Source organism: Malus domestica, chromosome 04 (assembly GCF_042453785.1).
Source record: "Malus domestica chromosome 04, GDT2T_hap1".
NCBI classification, from domain to species: Eukaryota; Viridiplantae; Streptophyta; class Magnoliopsida; order Rosales; family Rosaceae; genus Malus; species Malus domestica.
Genome location: NC_091664.1, coordinates 4,567,373 through 4,591,129, shown reverse-complemented (window position 1 = coordinate 4,591,129; position 23,757 = coordinate 4,567,373). Strand labels below are relative to the sequence as shown.

The 23,757-nt window shown below is 37.4% G+C and overlaps 1 protein-coding gene across 1 annotated transcript; it reads right to left on the bottom strand.

Annotated features, from left to right (window-relative positions):
- Positions 1-148: 148 nt before the first annotated feature.
- LOC103408203 (eIF-2-alpha kinase GCN2) lies at positions 149-22,856 on the bottom strand. The gene is made up of 29 exons (XM_029100900.2): positions 22,416-22,856; positions 21,448-21,516; positions 21,308-21,367; positions 21,116-21,221; positions 20,623-20,727; positions 19,668-20,105; positions 18,818-18,946; positions 18,650-18,736; positions 18,483-18,569; positions 18,284-18,395; positions 17,052-17,169; positions 16,081-16,135; positions 15,659-15,828; positions 14,699-14,883; positions 14,116-14,264; positions 13,663-13,912; positions 12,441-12,723; positions 12,232-12,325; positions 10,978-11,058; positions 10,789-10,845; positions 10,458-10,589; positions 10,279-10,362; positions 9,516-9,624; positions 9,302-9,438; positions 8,135-8,242; positions 7,015-7,100; positions 6,794-6,896; positions 6,584-6,706; positions 149-662 (listed from the first exon to the last, which is right to left on the bottom strand). Exons 1-29 carry the CDS (start codon positions 22,535-22,537, stop codon positions 552-554), a joined length of 3,750 nt encoding a protein of 1,249 aa, XP_028956733.1. The 5' UTR covers positions 22,538-22,856; the 3' UTR covers positions 149-551.
- Positions 22,857-23,757: the final 901 nt, after the last annotated feature.

Below are 23,757 nucleotides of genomic sequence, written 5' to 3'. Positions count from 1 at the left end.
ATTAGAGACGATGGGAAGTTTTGATTCCCAAAATTTCTCTTACAACAACAAAATCTTATCCCACTAAGTGGTTAGTGGGATCAGCTGTATAAATCTCAGAATGTTACTGTCCTTGGTTTTGGGCCAAGTCTTCCGTTAGCTTTAAGAATTTCCAAAAATTTTCTTCATTAAAAGAAATATGACATACTGTTTCACATGACAAAGCATTGCTATTGCTATTTTCTGTCTCATTAGACAAGTTGGCTCGTAAATATGTACAAATTTGCGAATTCAGATACAAAGTGACGAACCCTAAACAATCTTCCCACAAGAAAAGAAAACTAAACTCAACCGCATAACCACCCCCGAATTCAACAGGTTTGAAGGAAAGCTGAACAAAATGTGGAAACAGGACATGGGCTGGATAATCAGTGTACACACCATATGAGGGCTCCTAACAAAGCTGCTATTGTTGGGACTATTTTCACAAGCAATCTTATATGCAGAAATTATGCAGGTACTTCGGCACCTTGATTCACATACCAGAAAAAGTTGTGCTTTTGATGACACGCCTAAGTCCAAATGGAAGGATTTCTAAATTGTATCGCCATTGCATCCAGCAGAAACCTGACAAGATCTTCTCTGTCAACTTCCTTTTCTTTTTTGAGTTCAAGATGACGGACCTGGAGATACAGTTAAACAAAGTTCCAAAATTAATTCAGGAGATGAATCCATGCTTTTCAAGAATCGAAGGTTTAATCGACATTAAGTCTTGTAGGCTGTAATCTGGGGCGAAGATTTTCTCTCAAAACCACCCCCAGATTTATTATCAAATTCTTTTATTTTTCATCCAATTCATTTATGTTTCTTGAAATATAATAAATCTGTACGGTGGACCAGTGGTATATACTTAGTCATCTAGAAACGAAGCAATCAGAAATTTTTATAGGTTATGAGCCTTCTGAGAATGACCATCATCGAAATCCAATCAAAATGGATAACACTCATACGTACAGGGTAAAATAACACTGCAATAGTTGATCATAAAGAAAGAACGTTGAACTTTAGATATAACAACAACAACAACAACAACAACAACAAAGCCTTTTCCCACTAAGTGGGGTCGGCTATATGAATCCTAGAACGCCATTGCGCTCGGTTTTGTGTCATGTCCTCCGTTAGATCCAAGTACTCTAAGTCTTTTCTTAGAGTCTCTTCCAAAGTTTTCCTAGGTCTTCCTCTACCCTTTCGGCCCTGAACCTCTGTCCCGTAGTCACATCTTCGAACCGGAGCGTCATTCGGCCTTCTTTGCACATGTCCAAATCACCGGAGCCGATTTTCTCTCATCTTTCCTACAATTTCGGCTACTCCTACTTTACCTCGGATATCCTCATTCCCAATCTTATCCTTTCTCGTGTGCCCACACATCCCACGAAGCATCCTCATCTCCGCTACACCCATTTTGTGTACGTGTTGATGCTTCACCGCCCAACATTCTGTGTCATACAACATCGCTGGCCTTATTGCCATCCTATAAAATTTTCCCTTGAGCTTCAGTGGCCTACGACGGTCACACAACACGCCGGATGCATTCTTACACTTCATCCATCCATCTCGTATTCTATGGTTGAGATCTCCATCTAATTCTCCGTTCTCTTGCAAGATAGATCCTAGGTAGCGAAAACGGTCGCTTTTTGTGATCTTCGCTAGATTGCTCCGGTCATTAGTGTGGATAAGTATATAAATGGATAGAGATAGGAAAGCAAACACAAGATGTACGTGGTTCACCCAGATTGGCTACGTCCACGGAATAGAAGAGTTCTCATTAATTGTGAAGGGTTTACACAAGTACATAGGTTCAAGCTCTCCTTTAGTGAGTACAAGTGAATGATTTAGTACAAATGACATTAGGAAATATTGTGGGAGAATGATCTCGTAATCACGAAACTTCTAAGTATCGGAGTGTGGTGTCGTCTTGACTTGCCTTATCTGTCTCATAGGTAGATGTGACATCTTCTCTGGAAGTACTCTTCCTCCATCCAGGGGTGGTATCTTTAACTGGTGGAGATGCACAAGGTAATGTATCAATTTCACTTGAAGCTTACTTGTAGTTTCAGGCTTGGTCAAGCGCGATACAAACCATGTAGTAAGAGTCCCCCAAGTCGCCGAGCTAGGGGGTCTGCTGAAAGAGGTGACAGACAAGGTAAGCAATCAGAGCTCCGACTGATTGTTCACCTTCTCCCCATCTTGCAGCAGCATGAAGGATAAAGAGAAGAAAAATGAGAAGAGATGATATGAGATACTTTTGCTTTTGAAGAAGTAACTTTCCACAGGCTTATTCTTGAACTGAGCTGGAGGGTTTTCTGGTTTCCTCCAGAGTATAAGGCCGACTGAAGAATTTGAGGGTCAAAACAAGTCCATCAAATCTAGAGTACGTTCCACCCTGCTGATATGGGATACTTTTGCTTTTGACAGAGTAATGGATGTATCGGCACGTGTGCTGTTACGCTTGTCTCCACATGCTTCCTTGTATCCTTCGCACTTGCCCTATCTGTTCCTCAAGCAGATGCGGAATCTTCCCTGGAAACATAAGATGTTGAAGATGAGTACTCGAGAGCAATGCCAGGTAAGTAATCAGGTAAGGGGTTCCAGGCAGTCAGTTCCTGGCTGGAAGCTTGATTCCAAGTGCTGACTGATTGCTCTCTTTCTCCTTGTCTTGCAGGTAAAAACAAGGCCAAAGGAAAAGACAGGGAAAAAGCATGATATGGGATACTCTTGCTTTTAACCCTGATGATATGAGATATTCTTGCTCTAGTATAGCTTGTTTGCAGAGGTATTATCGGGGGGAAAGAAAGCTGAATATTTCGAAAGGCTTCGTTGGGAGTGCCCTCTCAGATATGATGAAGGGTTGAGCATTTTTGCAGGTCTGCATGTCTGTTGGGGATGGAGGTCGACATATATAGGAGTCTCCCTAACAAGTAGTAATGCTATTCCTTTACCCTGCTTGGTCATAGCACGGTAGTGGGAGCTGCCAGTTTCACATGTTTTAACTCTGTCAGAGCACTTTGAAAAAGTGGTCTGTGGTATCTGGCTCTCGAGATTCGGAGAACGATGCCTCTTCGATTTTTGAGAAAGCAATCATGCTGGGGGTCTGGCTCTCGAGATTCGGAGAGCAGTGTCTCTTCGATTTTTGAGAAAGTAATCATGTTGGGAGTCTGGCTCTCGAGATTCGGAGGGCGGTGCCTCTTCGATTTTGGAGCAAGCAATCTTGTTGGGAGTGTTGTCTCGAATGTGAGTAAAGGTTGGGCATGTTTGTTAGTCTACCTTGCCACGAAGCACAAAGGTTGACACACAGGGACTTTCCAATTATCCAGCAATGGTACTGTTCCTTTACCCTCTCTTCGATTTTGAGAAAGTAGTCATGTTGGGAGTCTGGCTCTCGAGGTTCGAAGGACGGTGTCTCTTCGATTTTGGAGCAAGCAATCTTGTTGGGAGTGTTTTCTCGAATGTGAGTAAAGGTTGGGCATGTTTGCTAGTCTACCTTGCCACGAAGCACAGAGGTTGACAAACAAGGACTTTCCAATTATCCAGCAGTGGTATTGTTCCTTTACCCTTGTGGGTAATAATATGGTAGCTAGAACTTCAAAATTTATGTGTCTAAACTTTGTTAGTGTTGTTTCTTTGCTATTCTTTTACCTTTCTTGGTCAGAGCGATGTAGTGGGAGCTGCAAGCTTCACGTGCTCAACTTTGGCAGAGAACTTTGGCAAAGTTATCTGTGGTACCCATGAGCTATTGTTGCGTGTGGGAAGTGGGTGATTGAACAGTAAGATTCATGTGCTTTCTACTTCACCAGAAGTCTTCGACAGAATGCCCATAATTTCTGCAAAGCTGAGTGTGCGTGTGACAGGTGCTGACAAGGCTAGAAAAGTAGGTGCCTCTTCGATTTCTGAGATCGACCCTCGTGGTCTCTGAGCAGCCCAGCTTTTGAGAAAGCGAGCGCCTCTTCGATTGATTCGGAGAACGATGCCTCATCGATTTTTGAGAAAGCAATCATGCTGGGGGTCTGGCTCTCGAAGATTCGGGGAGCAGTGTCTCTTCGATTTTTGAGAAAGTAATCATGTTGGGAGTCTGGCTCTCGAGATTCGGAGGGCGGTGCCTCTTCGATTTTGGAGCAAGCAATCTTGTTGGGAGTGTTTTCTCGAATGTGAGTAAAGGTTGGGCATGTTTGCTAGTCTACCTTGCCATGAAGCACAGAGGTTGACACACAGGGACTTTCCAATTATCCAGCAATGGTACTGTTCCTTTACCCTCTCTTCGATTTTTAAGAAAGTAGTCATGTTGAGAGTCTGGCTCTCGAGATTCGGAGGACGGTGCCTCTTCGATTTTGGAGCAAGCAATCTTATTGGGAGTGTTTTCTCGAATGTGAGTAAAGGTTGGGCATGTTTGCTAGTCTACCTTGCCACGAAGCACAGACGTTGACACACAAGGACTTTCCAATTATCCAGCAGTGGTATTGTTCCTTTACCCTTATGGGTAATAATATGGTAGCTAGACCTTCAAAATTTATGGGTCTAAACTTTGTTAGTGCTGTTTCTTTGCTATTCTTTTACCCTTCTTGGTCAGAGCGATGTAGTAGGAGCTGCAAGCTTCACGTGCTCAACTTTGGCAGAGAACTTTGGCAGAGAACTTTGGCAAAGTTATCTGTGGTACCCATGAGCTATTGTTGCGTGTGGGAAGTGGGTGATTGAACAGTAAGATTCATGTGTTTTCTACTTCCCCAGAAGTCTTCGACAGAATGCCCATAATTTTCGCAAAGCTGAGTGTGCGTGTGACAGGTGCTGACAAGGCTGGAAAAGTAGGTGCCTCTTCGATTTCTGAGATCGGCCCTCGTGGTCTTTGGGGAGCCCAGCTTTTGAGAAAGCGAGCGCCTCTTCGATTTCTGAGATCAGCCTTCGAGGTCTTTGAGCAGCCCAACTTTTGAGAAAGCAAACGCCTCTTCGATTTCTGAGATCAACCCTCGTGATCTCTAAGCAGCCCAGCTTTTGAGAAAGCAAACGCCTCTTCGATTTCTGAGCAGGCGCCTCTTCGATTTCTGAAGCTCCGTCGAGTGCAGATTTTTATAGGGGCTGGCATTAAGTTCCAAAGCACACTTGAATCTCCACCAGTAGAAGCTTCATTCTTGCACTTCTAAGATCTTGATTTGTCCGACCTCTTCTCTCTTCAACACCTTTGAAAATGTCTGGCCCCTCCGACCGTCGTTTTGACTTGAACCTTGTTGAAGAGGCAGCCCCGCCTTCTCCAGACAACATATGGCGCCCATCCTTCGTCTCCCCTACTGGTCCTCTTACCGTTGGGGATTCCGTGATGAAGAATGATATGACCGCTGCGGTGGTGGCCAGGAACCTTCTCACTCCCAAAGATAACAGACTACTTTCCAAACGGTCTGATGAGTTAGCTGTTAAGGATTCGCTGGCTCTCAGTGTTCAGTGTGCAGGTTCTGTGTCTAATATGGCCCAACGCCTATTTGCTCGAACCCGCCAAGTTGAATCATTGGCGGCTGAAGTGATGAGTCTCAAACAGGAGATTAGAGGGCTCAAGCATGAGAATAAACAGTTGCACCGGCTCGCACATGACTATGCTACAAACATGAAGAGGAAGCTTGACCAGATGAAGGAAACTGATGGTCAGGTTTTACTTGATCATCAGAGATTTGTGGGTTTGTTCCAAAGGCATTTATTGCCTTCGTCTTCTGGGGCTGTACCGCGTAATGAAGCTCCAAATGATCAACCTCTGATGCCTCCTCCTTCTAGGGTTCTGTCCAGTACTGAGGCTCCAAATGATCCCCCTCCGGTGCCTTCTCTTTCTGGGGCTCTACCGACTGCTGAGACTTCTCCTAAGCAACCTTTGTGAAGGCTCCCTCTTGTGTGTTTATTTTGACTCATGTATATGTACATATTTGTAGCTTATCGGGGATATCAATAAATAAGCTTTCCTTCATTTCAACGTATTGTGTTAGATACACCAAAGCCTTCTTCGCTAAGTTCTTTGAATTTTCTTTTGTTGAAGCTTGTATGTTGAAGCTTTCTGAGTGGAGCATGTAGGTTGGGGTAGTGTTCCCTTAATTTTCCGAGTGAGGAAAACTTCTCGGTTGGAGACTTGAAAAATCCAAGTCACTGAGTGGGATCGGCTATATGAATCTTAGAACGCCATTGTGCTCGATCATGTGTCATGTCCTTCGTTAGATCCAAGTACTCTAAGTCTTTTCTTAGAGTCTCTTCCAAAGTTTTCCTAGGTCTTCCTCTAGGACCACTTCCAACTAAACGTAAATTCTTCATGGTAAACGCAGAAAAGAACTTAATCAATTGATGCCAAATTTATAGCGTCTTACTGCAGATGCAATGTCATTTCTCAACTTCCCAACTTTGGTTTTACCTACTTTTCACGGAGAAAACCATTCACTTACTAATATATATATATATATATACACACACACACACTAGTAATGTTCTCTTGCCAGCGAGTGTATTATGGTATCAACATAAACACACATTTTGACATATCAATTGTGCTAAGCTATTATTCCTACATTAGCACATATATTACCTTAACAGAGCCTTTCTGTGAAACACCTGTGTCTGTTATGATGACAAGGCACTTTATGTCATGTTCATTTGCATATTCATACTGCTCTGTAAGACTTGGATCAGGTGTTGGGACAAACTCAGCCTAATAGACAAAGGATTCGCTAGTCAGCACAGAATCAGTTAAGCAACCATTTGTAGCATAAAATCTTTGAAAATTCCATCTCAAAACCTTAATGTTTTCCTCCCATAGCTCGGCGACTAGTTCCATGCGCTCTTTCAATAGACCACCTCCTCCTTTTGAACAAACAAGAACAATGTTGCTAACTTCATTTCTGCAAGAATAAAATCAAATCATACAGAAATTTATCTAAATTAAAGATAATGATGAGGACTTTTAGCGGCAAGTAGCAACGTAACAAGACAGACTAAAATAAGCTAGTAAAAATATACCTGATTGGTTTAAAATCTATAGAAGAAAGCTGAATTATTGTCTCTAATGCAAGGCTGGTCCCAACAGCACCCGGAGGATTTGATTTCTAACAAAAACAAAACAAAAACCATTGTCAATGTAAAAAAAGAAAGAACACAAGATGTAAGTATAGCATAAATATAAATCATATGGTTGGTAAAACTTATCCAATGCCTTTCAATATGTTTTCTTTTTCCTTAGAAATGACAAAATTTGAATTAAGAGAAGATGAAAGACACACTACGATTAGTAAACAAGGAGGCACCAATAAAAGAGTACGTCTGATTCACAGAGATAAACAATGAACCTACTACAGCCACATTATCCTATAGCTGCCTTCCAATTTAGCCCATAAAGAGATAGTAAAATCCTCAAATTCTCGTGTAACTGAAACCCTAAGGACCGATGAAAACCTCGCCCTCTCCACAGCTCTTGTACCTCATATGTCTCTCCTTTCAGATAACCCACAATACAGCCATCACCAACTCCAAAACCAACTCCCCAATTCAAAAGGCATGGGAGCAAACCTGGCAACAACTGTTTTCACAGGAAAAATAAAAAACGTGATTGCAAGATGTGATTCCCAACCACATATCCTACCAAAATCTGATACCTACCACCAATTGCATATACCACCAACACTCCAAATTTTGACAGCCACTAAGAACAAAACTGTTCTATGAAGCACAAAACTCTTCCAACACATTGCTTGTCTCAATGAATGGTATTGAAGATTTACCACGTTTAAACCTCTGATTTCTTGGTATCATGCAATTTCTTTGAAAATTTACATAAACCTCAAAAGTAGTAAAAGTACTTCAGTAGCATGATGGGTTTTATAACAAAGTAGTCAAGTATAATTTGCCTTGTGATGGTCAAGTCAGAGGTGGCATACTAAATTCAGTTCCAAATTTTCTATTCAGCAACTTAGGCAGTAACAAGGGCACTGGCATATGCAAATGAAAAAGAGCTCAAGCACATTATCAATTGTTCACCCACATCTATATATATTATATACTCAGAACTCTTGTGGTTTCCAGCACTCTCTGGTCCTGTAAACAACAAAAGGTAACTAGACGAAAGTAAATGCGTGTAACTTACATGTTCAAGACCCCACATTTGACGAAGTAAATAGTCATAGCGCCCGCCAACAGCAAGCAGTGCACCTTCGGCAAGTGATCCAGGATTGTTGTCCTTCACTAAATATACCTGGGAGAGAAATTTTAATTTAATCTTTATAAATAAAAAATTTCTTTTCTTATCAAATATTGTATGAGAATATATATTTTATTTTTAATTGCATAGTAGAATATTGATGGGACACATATTGCAAACAGATTCTAGTGAACAAAATCACTCAAACGGTTTTATCCAGTCCATTGGTGGACTTCTTGTTTACTTTTTGTACATTTTCATTTTTTGGAATGAAATTTGTTTCTTCTAAAAAATAAACATCACACTAACAAACTAGCAAACACAAAAGAGACATGCGCAATTGAGTACATACATCAGGAGACTAATGTGTTGGTCTTGTAAGGTGTAGTATTTGAATTATTTATATTTATTATTGAACTGCTGTTTGAAATGAAATGACGTATTTGGGGAGTGAAAATTCTTTGCTTAATGTTCTGTGGTCACTCATATGTTTTATGTAAATTTCTATGATAAACCCCATACTGATTTATTATTTTGTGGACAATTCTTGGGCACTGACTGGTTAGCACCCAATATACTAACTTTGTGATGGCCAATGATATTTAACACGTGGTCATTTATTTAAAGAATGGGAATTGATTGTTATTGGCACTCCAAATATCTACTTGTGCACTCTAAACTTTATATATCTAGAAAGAAAATACGCTTATTAAGGAGTGCACAATTAGATTTTGGAGTGCCAATAACAGTTCCTTAAAGAATAATGAACATGTTATTTAATTTTCCTTGGACTTCAAAAAACAAGAAACACATGGCATTTTTATATTGGCACAAAATCAGTATATTTGGGTACTGACTATTCAGTACCCAAGTATTATGCTTATTTTGAAATCAGCCATTTGGTCGTAAAACATTTTTAATTATGTTTGAAAAGTTCAAATGTCATTTGTTTAATGTGTTCTTCACTCTACTGCCTCAGATGCATTGAATAAGTTCTATGAACTTTCCTCCGATAGGAAATACTAAAGTATAGCTGTGTTATTTGGAAGAGGAAAAAGGAAAATTAGCGTATATCTAAAGCTAAAAATTAGCGTATATCTAAAGCTAAGATACCTGGAAGAACAAATCTCTATGATAACTCTCAGTTGGTGGCATAAGTGCATCTACGTAAACATTTCGTTCGATCCTCCAAACTCTCAAGTGGCTGTAGAGATCCGACAGCTCATCAAGTGCCTTCCGTGTTTGTTTATCTGCATTAAATTTCTGATATTGATTATCATCTCTCATTTGATGTACATGTATTTACATCAGTCATGAAAAAAAATACCAGTTGGCAAGGCTCCCCTCAGTCTAGCAAGTGCCTGATCTGCAGGTCCACAAAACCGTAAACCAACAGTTTGCAACCTATTTACAACAGCTTGCGGTAAATTAAGTTCCTGTCAAAGAAAATAATTATTAAGAAATAGATAATCTTTCTGACCGACAATATATTCAAAATATAATGATTTTCACATCATTATTTCACAATTGAGTTAACAAAACTCTTTTTGTGCTAGTTTAACTGTACGACAACATAGCTACCAAACTAGACGATCCTCCAAACTCTTTTTGTATTTTAGATTTCAATTCCTGTAATGTTACGATTCTGTACTCTGTAACTGTTGTAGTTGTGTAGACTGCTTGTGCAGTGGACAACTTCTCCCATGTTTTTTTAATGTTTCCTTTTATTACGGAAAATATGTTTCTTGTCAAACAAAATAGATAGATAAAAATCTATATAATCGAAGATCCTATAACTTGACAATCTATTTTGGTTTGTCGGAAAAACATTTCACAGTCCTGACATTGTTCACTTCATTATTAAGGGAAAAAACAACACAGAAAATAAAAATAAAAGGAATTAACCACACCAGATAAAAACTTTCATTTGGTTTCTATATGCCAAACTAGATAGTAATTTAGTAAATCATAAGGACAAGAATATCTGCTCGGCTGCTAGGTAACTCCAATTACAATTGTTTTCTTTATGATGAACACTCATAATTGTTGGAAAACTAGAAAGTGCAAATACTTAATAATTTTTATCAAACCTGCAAAAGCTGACGCCTGATTACCACCCATTTGGATTTCCGCTCAGAAGATTGAGGACGTAAAGAGCCCATCATAGACAGAAGCTGCATTCAGAAAGGGAAGCATCTATGAGTCATCATACCATCAATGAAATACACAGATTGTTTATGGAAATATCCGGAATACATCAACTGTGTACCTCTGCTACTTTCTGCCTATGCTCTGCCTTGACTCCTACCCAAGCCCAAATTGCCTCCAGTAAGTCCCCATGGTTTAGATGAATATCACAAAAAACTGAATGAAAAAAACTAGCTATAATGTCCCTTGTCACCTGCAAGATGAGACACACTTATGAAGCATATGCTATAAAGCCTACAGCACAACTCATTGGCCAGCGCATGCTAGTCAATTACCAACAAAAAACAAATTATTGTCCAGAAATAACGTGATATTTGTTGAATGCTGATGCACCTCCAATAATGATAACTAAATAAATCAGGGATAAATAAATAAATCAGATAATGTATCACCTTGATGACTTCTGCCTCTGTTAATGCTGATGCGCCTCCAATAATATCAAAGTCACCCTGTGTTGACATAAGGTTGTATTATTAAGCCACAAACATCAACTTAGGCAGCAAATCATAGTACAGTTAACTATAGAGCATAAACATTTTAAAAACATTCTATACAGATAAAATATAATGAGAGAGAGATACCTGCAGGTAGCGACTTGGGGGTGAATGTCCAACAGGTCTTCTGTACACAGAGGATATTTCGTAACGTTTGAATGAAGATTTCTACAAGTAGAATGGCCAAGTTATGCGCCCTGACTTTATCATAAAATTTTAGAGACAAAAGAAGCATGTATATAAACTTATAAAGCAATAATTTCATCTTATAAATAAATCTATCTCGGTTAAACATAAAACAATAATTCATGTTCCAAACAAATCCATTGTTAACTGAGTTATGTCCTCAGAATTTTGCAATGGTGGAATGCATGATTGAAACTAGGCATCAGTTATTGGATGGACACATTACACTGCCTAATGTCCGAAGCTTGTATAACAAATACACGTTATTTTTTTTCAACTTATCATACTGTCAGCATTAAAAACTTAGCTCAGGGTTCAATGAACCTCGGCCACTCCCTGTTTCCAGTGCTCTACTGTAGACTTTCATCTAACTTTGATCTTCTTGCAAACAGTAACTTAGGTTTCAACTTTCAATTGATTCTTACCTATTAAATGAACAATCAGTAATTCACAAGTAGACTCTCCTAAATCCATCGTGCGACCCTTTCAAACCACCCATTTTAGCATTCTCATCTCCAAATTGTCTGCATCCACATTCCTATGATTTTCCTGTTCAGAATTCAGTATATATAATTTATCATTAAAAGCGAGCCCTTGTCTGTCACCCACCCTTGTTGCTGCTAAAAGGCATATTTTTTTTGTTTCTATTTTCATCTATGTTACAGAATTATCCTAGTCCTTCCCTTAAAAGAACGCCAGTATTTTTCTAAACTTGGCAAAATGAAAAACAATGATATAATTGTTTTTTGCTGCCATTATCTCTCCTTATAAAACCGAAAATATCTGTGAAATCTCACTGAGATTCTGAACCTTGTAGAAATTGATAAGATAAGTAGATTTCCAGCATACATAACTCAAGTCCCATTACTCCTTCAACTACTTATGAAACTACTAGTTTCCCTTTGTATACGGGTACTTTTGTAATGATTTTGCCAACATGTATGATATCTACTTAGGATGCAGCCACGCTTAGCTTCAAAAAGGAAAATAACAAGACCCAAGCAGAGCTTCAAAACTGCTGAACCAGCATGTTCAACCAAGGAATAAGAAGTTAACTTAGGAACTGAAAAGGATTAATGTTTGTATCTTGTACAACAAGAATGAAACCAATAAGAAAAACGAGCAACAAAACATGTGTTTTGATTTGTTTAATACCTGGCTGGAGATCGCCCAACTAACAAAAGGCAAGCGCAGCTCATGACAAAGTTCAAGCATATCTCCTCCGTGGGTTAAAAGTTTGACAGTGTTCCTTGTAGGATATAACAAATAATCAGTATGAATGAACACATAAAAAGAAACAGAAAGTAATTCTATGTCATAAAAACATTATAGTAAACACAATACGAAGAGTTCAAGAAAGAAACCTATTGAACTGTTGGCAATCATCTAGCAAATGCATAGGTATTACTTCAAGGTGTTTTGCACAATGCTGTCTGAACACCTCCCTTGTGATGTCAACAACGTAATCACGAGCCTCGGTTTGTAAATCTGCATACTGCACAGCAGAAGTATCCCTTCCACCTAATCCCACACTTCCATCACGATGTTGCTGATCTTTCACGCTTAACATCTCCTCATCAAAGATGGCATTCAGAACTCTGTCATACACACTTCTGTCCTCTGAGGTTTGCATTGTTCGTAGAATATCTGAGCATATTGAAGAAAAGCATTTACTCAAGCAACTCAAAACTTAATGGAATCAGTTGAAAAATTCTAAATATTGCTTCGAAAGAGAAAACAAGGGTATGTATTATGAATCACAAAGAAACATCTTCACCATCCTCCCCAGAGAACATGTTGGACCAGCACCAGGTACAAAGAAATTGTATTCCCTATAAAAATTATGAATGACAATAAAAATAATAATGAAAAATAAATAAAGAAAAACTGTCAGATAACCAAGAATCACCCACAGAATTGAGAGATTCCAAAAGGTTCTTCGGGGGATGTCTTAGCAGGACTCAAACACATATGAAATACTAACTGATTTGTGGGAAAAAAAAATTAACAAATCACCCAGCACGAAGATCCTCCAACTAGGTTTCAGAGTGAGGAGCTGGTGGGGTTTAACCAGCCCAAGAACAATCACCAACCACTTGGTTTAGCAAAAGTTGTATAGTGATCATATAATTGGTTTTAACCAACGTCATTTGGACCATATCTTCTTTTCGGTCAATCTGACTGATCCCGACATATAATTCTACTTGCTCTGTGATATCAAGTTGTACGGATGTTCATCTGTACTTCAGGCTACTGTAGTTTAAGCTGCACTTCATGGACATCTTCAGTCCATCTTGAGGGGAGTGTTGGAAACCATGTCTAACACATTCTATTTTACTTGGCTTTGTCATGTATTATCCTTTACAGTCAAGTTGTAGAGACTTGCATAAGTCAATATATTCTACAAATATATATCAATGCTTGGTCTCTTAGTGCCAACAATTACAGACATTATTTTGCAATTAGAATAAAGAAGTGCAGCAGTCTGCAGAGATTTGAAATAGACTGAACACTCATACCTCTGCGTTTTTCATCTGATGAGATTAGCTTTAATAAGATAAATACAGAGATATAACTGTTACTTACTGTCTAACAACTCAGACTCCATTCGTGGTGGAAATGCATGCTTTAGAAGTTCAGTGGCAGAAGGACGATCTGATGGACTTGGAGACATTAAACGCCGCAACAGAGATGCCTGTTCAGGAAATTCAGCAACCCAAGCAGGAGGAAGTTCGCCCTTCTGTTTCAAGTCAGATAGGACATGGTGTCGTTCCATTGCAGTCCCAAATGGGTGCCATAGCTCAAAGAATACAACTCCCAAGCTGTACATATCAGCCTGCAATCCAAGTTGACTCAATGATGTTTACCTGATATTATTTGATTAAAAACAGATTACATGCCTTTAAAAGTGGCACATGACATATTGTGTAACTTACTATAAAAAATTACAAAACTAAGTGAAAATAATGAAAATATGTACCAACTTGGCCAGTACAATCAAGTGTAAAACTACGTAAAAATAAGTGCGAAAATATTTACCTTTTCATCTATCTTTGGCCATCCTTGCTCAATTTCTGGTGCAGTGTAAAAATATGTACCAACTTGGCCAGTACCATCAAGAGAAACTCCGGCTGTATCTGGAGGAAAACTTGGTTCTTGGTCCAACTGCTCCAACTTAAAAAACTTGGCTGAAACAAAACAAATTACATTGAGGATTAAGTATAAATCCTGAATTTAGCAAACAACTTTAAATAAAAATTCATGAGTTGTGTGTGAAAGTAAATTTTATATTATCACCCAGGAACTGAACTCTTCTACAGAAGCAAAATTGGTATGTCCAAAAGAAACAGAATTTTATTCAAAAAAGTAGCTTGTGACAGAATAGTCATGAAAGTAACCACATCTCATGCCTTTTTCCTACCATGTTCTCACAGTTATAATAGTCAAAACACAATACACTTATTTGAAATTGCTATGACACACCGTACTCTTGAGAAACTAACAAGTACACTTTAAAAAAAAGACCTGAATGCAAGTACATAAAAAGCTCTACAGACTACATAGTTCTCAAACTAAGACTTACTGAAGTGTAATGATGTTATATAAGAAAATCCAAACTTACCCAGACCAAAATCACCAATTTTAATATCATTACGCGCATCAAAGAATATGTTGCTTGGGGTTAAGTCCCGATGAATGATGCCTTGTCCATGTATATGTGCCAAGCCTTCAACAATTTGACGACACAAATGCCATGCTAATTCTTTGTCAACACGACTATATGACTCGAAAATTTGGCGTAAAGTCCTTCAAACCATAAAATAGAAATAAAATAAAAGAGTAAGAAACATGTAAGATAAAAACTCGGCAAAAAAAGCATATTTTAAGGATTTATGGAACTAAATTCAATGAATGAAAGAATTTTAAATTAGACCTGCTGCAAGGTGCAAGGAATAATAGAGAATAAACCAACAAAAAACTGGAACAGTACAGAGCCTATAGACAGTTTCCTTCAGCTCCTTTGTATTCTCATTTTTCTTTTCAATTTTTATTTCCCATCTTTTTTTACCTTTTACCTATCATACATTGTGACAGTCTCAAATTTAGATATACTTAAAATCTGACCTCAATGCCGATTCAATATTTAGTTATTTACAAGCTTAGTAATATTATCATAGTTGCAGGTTTCTCTAAGGATTCTACGAGGAATGATGGATGATCGGGAGCAGTCAATCAGGAAGCCCAATAATTAAAAACTCTCAAGCAACAAAAGATAAGCCTCACTAGGACTCATATCAGGTAGCAGTCAATAAGGATTTAACAATGGACTATGAGGAGTAATAAAATAAAAAAGTCTTAGTGACAACAAAAGATATGTCTTACTTTCTAAATTGCATAAGAAAAACTAGACTACCAAAAGGGTGATGCAATGGTTCAAAACAATACCATGATGAACCAGATTGCAGTACTTACAGATGTAAAATGGTAAAAAAACTAACCAACCACTACGCATCTTAAATTCAATCTTTGAGTATATATCTTAAGATACAACAAATCAAAACAAATCAAAATAGAAGTTTACCTTGGGCAATATTCCATTTGAATGTACAGATAAGTCGATTCAAGCTTATTCTCATTCCCAAGAGCATCTGCCGAGTTTGTACCTTTGAAGCTGAAAGTGGTGCTGGCTGCAGTCATTGAACCCCACATGGTATCACCATGAACACCAATAATCCCTGTTTCAAACCACGCCTGGAAGTGCTTGCAAATATTACATATTAGAACCATTGTGAAGACAAAAGATTGTAAGAAAAAATAACCTCCCTAAAAATTAAACTTTTCAATATCAAAGAACAGTTCCCAATGCAAGCTGCTTTGAAAACAAACGTAGGCTGACACAATATTGCATATACAAAATCATAGAAACTAAAAAACAAGAAATTGTTACAGAACTTGCAGAAGCATGCCATTAAATGCATAAGCAGGAAATAAGAAAGTTTTTACCTGATAGTATCGTACAACATGTTGATGCTGCAAACGAGAAAGTGTAGCTACTTCCCTAAGTATCTCGCCAAAGTTGAGCCACAAAAAAATTTTAGAACACGGAAAAAAATTATTTCAGCTATACATTTTAAACATATATCTACTTAAGATGTTAGATTCACAATTGTGTTGAAAAGACAACGAATTTTTAATAGCTATTACTATGATAGTGATTGAAATATATGAATGGGCAAAGAATATTTGATATAACATTTTGACAAGTTTGCTAGAAACAAAAAGAATTATATATATACAAAATAATATACTAGTAAATACAGTTAAAAATTGCAAGGAAAAAAAGATAACGATGAAAATGAATAAAAAGAGATATGGAAAGCAATAGAAAGGTTAGGGTACAAAAGCTAGGCAATAGGCCGGGGCTTAGACTCATCGCTTTAAGCGGTTGGGACAGGCCAAAATTTAATGAACCCACCAGGCCTACGTGTTGCAGATCTTTGGAACAGCTAACTATATAATTTACAGTTTATTTGTCACAAATTACATAAGCATAAGCAAAAATATATCTTCACAAATCTGTACGAATATATGAAAGAAACCTGCCAAACTCTATCAGACACCATATAAAACTCTCCAAAGGTTGCTCACTTAACTATGTGGAGTTTTACAAAAAATATATATTATTCAATACAAAAGTCATATGAGAACCTTTGTAGTCCATAAGAGTGTTTAAGAATCTACAGAAATTGTAATTGATTACTGGCCCCCTCATCCCATAACTTAAGTTCACTCCATAGTTAATTTTCTTCTTTGGCAGAATTACGTTTATATTTCCTTATAAAGTTACTATCTTGAAATTAACAATACAAAGACCCATTGACAAATGACTAATCAGTTTCATGGTTCGTGAAAGGAAATTTTTCTAGGCTAAACGACTCCAAAATTTCAAATTTGTGCGGGAAACATTAATATACCTCAATATTCGATCATTAACAGGAAGGCTTTTATCCTTGAGGCGAATTTTCTTCACTGCATACTGCCTTCCATCTAGCTTATTTTTGCACAATACAACATGGCCAAAGCCACCATGACCTGTACCAGATTTTGAAAAAGAATATTCCTGGTTATACTTCAAATAAAACAAAATTCCTCCGACGAATAAATATAAAAAACTTCGTAAAGTACAAAGTGCAATGCCAGTTGGAAGATTATTTATAAGAGTAAAAGGAAATACAAAACATAGTGAACCAGAGATACAATCCTCAAAACAAAACCAAAATACCCTCTTACATTGTAATACATCTCCCGAAACTATCCTACAGCAGGGCCTCTAATGTAATAAAATTACAATATATGACATATCCCTTAAGGCTGGAGGAAAAGAAACCCATAATGATGCCCAAAACCTGAGTTTTTCCCAAGAAATTACTTCTACATCCCCACTATAGTTTTCAAATATTCTTCCATTTCTCTCCATCCAAATTACCTAAAAAGCAACTAATACAGAAAAATCCACAAAATTCTTGCTGTTTGTTCCACCATCAAAAGGCAAATACTTCTGAAAAAGAATGTTTCGAGGTGATTGAGGAATAACCCAATTTACCCCTGCCTTACAAACTATATGGACAGCATAAAACAAGTGAGCACCAAATTCCACCTCTTTTTTGCACATAATAAACCAGTGAAGAAATAGACAAGCTACAATATTACTTGCTTATCAACTTTTCTATCTATTTTGATCAATAATTTTGCACCTTTCAAGGCTGATATGAAGGGCAAGAATAACAATGACAGCTTGACAAGCTGTTGTTCAAGTGCTTTTACATAGCATACATCAACATAACAAGAATTTCCATGGTTTTTCTTGGGTATGAAAAACCTATTATAGCATTATCTGTAAATTACCATATAAGAAGATAAAATAAATACATTTAAATAAAAATAGATAAATTTTCGTAGCACAAAACAAAACAAATACAAGAGCTCAAAGAGTAATTTTTATTGTCTACTATGGATGGACACCCCCAGGGATCCATAACTTTTTTTTATTTTACTAACCAAATTATAATCTATAACTAGCTCAGCCAATCAAAAATCCCATAATAAACTACCCACCTAGTACCTAGAGACACACTTAAAGAACAACTGAGGCTATTGAGCTATTAGGAAAACAAAATGAAAAAACATACAAAAAAAATTTCTTTACCAAGGGACTGTAGCTCCTCAAAGTCATTAAGATACCGAGAGCTTGGGAGAGATGTACTTGGCCCATCGAAATCAGACGCGGGTTCCCAAAATTGAGAGATTTGGGATGCAACCTAGATAAGAGAAGGTTTGTAACAATGTGAATTGGCTTTAGAAGCCAGATCTTAGCAGCAAAGAAATTAAAAAGGGGGATGACGAACCATATGTTGTCTGAAAGCATGATCAAATATTCTGTTCAAAACTGAAGGTGGTTTAGAAGTTAACTCCTTTGCCCATTCTGATAAAATCTGAAAATGAAATTAACAGAGATCAGAATCTGGTAAGTGTATGGGTTAACAAAGTTAACTGGATGAATAGAGTTGCATACTCCTAACTTCTCCAATTCTGTGGTTATTTGTGGCAAGGCATCAGCCAATGGTCCTTTCGAAGAGCAGGCAAGACGGAGTAGATGAACCTAACATAAGAGGAAACAATACCCAACAGGAAATTTAGGATCAAAATTCTGTGTAGAAAAGACAAGAAAACATAAAATTACCATTATGAGATCCTTTGTAACATCTTGAGACACTTGATCATGACCCAAGGAAGCAAATGAGAGTGACTCTGATTGCTCACTTCCAGATTCCCACTCATCTTCTGTTGAATCATCCTTAACGACCAAATTCTGTAAAAGCATAAAAGTATGTAGCGGTATCATAGAGTGTCCAATAAAACTTCCTATTCAAAAACAGACCATGAACCCAAAACAATATTATCAAACAGCAATGTCCAGAAATAACAAATTTCGTCAAGGTCACTGCCTTCTATTCAATGATCTGGCATAACTTGTTCAGAATTCTCTTTGTATTCATTCATCCACACAAGAAAATTTGTCTGCAGCCTTGTGGTATGATTGATTCTACATACCAAGAGAGCATCAGGGTTGAATCATTTGGGTGTGCAAGATGCCAATTCAACACTAGCTCAGTGCACAACTGGTATGCCAATCAAAAGTGGACGAAAATGAAAGATAAGAAAAGTATCTCTCTTTTGAGATAATTTTTATAAAGCTAAAAAAAAGGTGATCTTTCTACTCCAAAAATAAAAAATAAAAAAGTTCATTCCCATCAAGCCCTCCTATTTCTCTCCAACCAAAGACGCCAAAAGAATACATGATAATCTGTACTCACATGTCCTTGTTGTGCCTTCTAACAAGATACAAAATCTCTCTTCGCACTCTATTACTTTAAAAACAAGAGTAAATAAATAAAACAATATATGTAGACAAAAAGGCAATACAAGAATATATGTATGTGTGTGTGTGAAATTCATCCACATTTGCGCATTCAAACATCAAATAATATCATGTTATAATCTGCCCAAAGAAAAGATATTAAATTACTCACCTCTTTCTCAGCTTTACCACCATTTTCTACAGATTCCTCCAACAACAATCTACTTGAATCTGTAAAATACATGCTCTTGTTGCCATCTTCACTATCTTCTCCAAGGGTATCTAACTGGACCGTAGGGGAAGGTAATGGGCTTTGCTTTACATCTTGTAAACTTGTCTGCTCTGCATGCTTATCCAGTTTCTTTTCCTGAATATCACGCATAACTTTAGGATGGGCCTTTTGTAATGGGCTTTGCTTTATATCCGTGTGGGATGGTACCGATGGATTTATCCCACTGGTTTCATCCACTCCAAAACCCCAATTCCAAGACTCTCCAGAACCAATGAACAGGTCTATGAAACCATAAACAAAAGGCCCCTTCTTGTTACTTAAAATTGCAATGTCCTTCTGAAACAATTGAGCACTGCTATCCGTAGTCGGACATATTACCTTCCATGAGAAATGAATATACAAAGCATCCATCAATCAAACAACCAGTAGAGAAGTAATGATACGCAAAATTTCATCAAGAAATGAGAGTGAACTTTTCAGATCTACATGTTAAAGAAGGTTACACCTAAAAATACAAGATTCAAATTCATAATTAACACATCAAAAGATGCAGTCTTCATAGTTGTCAATATTAATTGTCTTATTCTTGTGGACCATGTATCATACGAAACCTTGCCCTTAGAGATAGGGGTGCAACAAAAAGGTTTCTAAACAGGCATCGGAGATGTGTTTGATTGGAATGCGGTGCAATTATTCCTTATAGTCTCTTTGTTTGTTTATACTTGGAACCTATCCATAATTAACACAGTATAGCATTGGTACCAATGGCAGCATGTCAAAATCCAAGAATAATCCAGACCACCAAGATGACGGTTAGCAAACATGGTTAATTAGAACAGCATACACATTTGAATGAACAAACAAATGCACAAATATGATGATAGAGAAGTCTTACAGGTCCATGTGATTGGCTCACTGGCACAATTTCAGATAGGAATTCCTGGGCAGTCTCTACCAAATTGAAAATCATTACCCGTCCTTCTCGAGCATTAGAATTTGCCTGAAACAGAACAATTAAATTAAGAATAGAACAGAACCACACAAAAAGGCACTAGCTGCACACTAGTTTATTATGTGTCAGACTGACCAACGATATTTTCCATGCAAGTGTAAAATCCTTGTGTGACATTATCTCTTAAAATGAAGATTGGGTGGAAGAGCACTGTTTCTGTTTGTTTCAGGGAAAATTTTGAAAACATTTCCTCATACATAGCCGTCAGTATATCAAAACCAACTTGGCCAATGGGCCAATAGCCGCTAATCTTTAAGGCATACAATATTTTTAGGATTAAGACAAATAACTGTTGCGCTTGTAACCGCATATACACTCCATCACAGAAGAACTCGAAGAACTATCAATAAGGTTTTAGGAAAATAATTAATAATACCTGATCATGAATAAGAGATAGCAGTCTATCAGTATCAGTTTTTGATAAACCTTTCTCTGGAGTTATCTGCAACTTTGGGCACTTGTTAGGATACCCCGGTAAGCACCTATCAAACAAGAGAACATTAAGATGCATGGGAAGGAATATTTATAAACCAAAAATAAACGCAATATAGAAAAGAAATTCACTAACCTAACTGAAAGAAGTGCAGAAACATCTAGATCCTCATAACCCATATCCTTAGAATGAGGCCTGTTGCAGTAGAGAACAAAATCTCAATCAAGAGGAGTCTAACTCATGAACTGTTTCATCTAAAAATAAATAAGACATACCTAATCTTAATAATGATTTGAGGATGTGATCCAGACATAACTTTGCAGTCGTCTTGAAATATTGCACACCTAAACATCCCACACGAATAGCAATACAAATTATGAGACAGAAGTAAATGCCTCAGATGATTATCATGAATCTTTCAAACAGAGGCATCAACATTTTTTATAAACATAATAGTGCATGATTTACATAATAATAATACAAAGTAAGGACATTAATTTACAACCATCCAAGTATTGTCCTCCAGATTTGTTCCTCAAATAACCAGACCTTGAACACTCAAAAGTAAAATCAGCAAAAAGAGAATGAAGCAGATGGGAAGACCTGATACTCAAATACAATACAACATGATAATGGGTAGATGATATCCTTTAGACACAACAAACAATGGAACAAAATGCATCCCCCATGCCAAACATGCTAAGTTCGGCAGTAACTACCATACGGTGCAAAACGGGGGTAAAGGGAAATGAAAAGAAAAAAGATAACAATTCAGTTTTTGCAATAGAGTCAATGTCCTTTCAGTGATGACACTGAAACCACTTTTAGAGGTTTATTGGCCAACAATAATAAACTGAAAAGAATTCCATTCTTTTTTATCCCATGAGCTACAGACTTCACACCTGTGACTTAAAAGAGAGGAATATTGCCTCTCCAAAACTTAAGGGAATTGTTCGAATTGGTGGCACTTAAAAGATTACAATTGCAAACTTTCCATTATCATTTGGAAAACATTTCCAATCAATCCATTTGAAGCTGTGATTAATTCTAGTAATGGTGCATATCCAAAGTTGCCATAAAATACAATCCAGTTGCGTCTGACTGTTCAATTTGTCATCCCAAGTTGTTCATGGTGATCACAGTGTTTGTCCCCCCACATGCAGTTTTGAGTCGATTATTCGAAGAATAAAAGGATTTAAGAAGAAGAAGAAGAAGAAGAAGAAGAAGAAGAAGAGTCACTTACAAGGCAGTGATCTCTTCAGAAAGAAGTTCATTATCATCATCACCAACATAAGCCCCATGATCTTTCAAGGCCTTCTTCTTCTTCCCACTCCCTCCTCCACGCTTCTTCTTCTTCTGCCCCATTCTCCCACTCCAAAAAACCCAAAAACCCTCTTGCGCTTTTTATCAAACACCTGGAGGACCCAATCCACACCAAGAATTACAAACCCTTGTGCTCTTTCTTCAAATACCCACCAACCCAATTCACCTTTTCATCCAAATCCCACAACCCAGGTCATGAAAAATCAAATCAAAATCAATCGTAAAATGCGGTGTAAAAAATGGGAAGCACCTCAGTGGGAACAAATGGATCGTCGAAAACCCTCAATATTGAAAGGGTTTTGAGGACTGAGGTGTTTGTGATTGAGAAAGCTAATACCGAGTGATTAGACAAATACCAAGTGGTGATGAAAATTAAATAAGAAAAATTAATAAAAAATAGACATTGTGTTTTACGATAAAAACAAAATAAAAAGTAAAGTAAATAGCATCAGAATTGATTTTTTAGCGTAAAAATTTTGATTTTTTGTTAAAATAAATAATACCGAAATTTTTTTTTGTTAAAGTTAACTTGCTTTAATATTACGGCGCAGAAAAATATTGACGGCGGCGCTCAACTTTGTTTTGAAACCAGGAATATGCGCTGGGCTCAACAACACTGCGGCAAACGACCATTGCTATGTTGCCACGTTGGTTTTACCCGCTTTTAAGTTGTAACCTTATTTTTACAGAATTACCATAAATTGGATTGAACCCGACTAATTCAACGGAAATCAGTTTGGTCGGGTTGGTTTGGGTTCGGTTGTAAACTGTAAAAATTTATGTTCAGGTAAAAACTCGATCCATCCGTTTAATAGGTGGTTAAGTTCAACTAATATTAATCTAATTACAACTAACATACTTGAATATCAACAATTCTAATTAAAACTTGATCCATCCGTTCAATTGGTGGGTTGAGAATTCTAAGTAGTAAAATTGCGATTACAGATTTCTCTAGTTGACTCGATTATTTATGCGAGAAGATGTCCATAAGTTGTCCGCTAGCAGGGATGCACCATGCTAGGCATAATTGTTGTCCTCACGTTCTCATAAAACTGTTATAAATCAACTTAATTTTATCGTTCTGTTAAAAGTTGCTTTTCTAGTTGCACCATGATTGTTGTATGTGATATACTAAAGGCGTGTTTACCAATCGGGAATGGAATCGAGAGAAACGGAATTGTACATTTCCCAATCCATTCCGACGTTTACTAGCAATTAGGGAATCGGAATTTTTGTGAGGACCACCTAATATCAGGAATTCA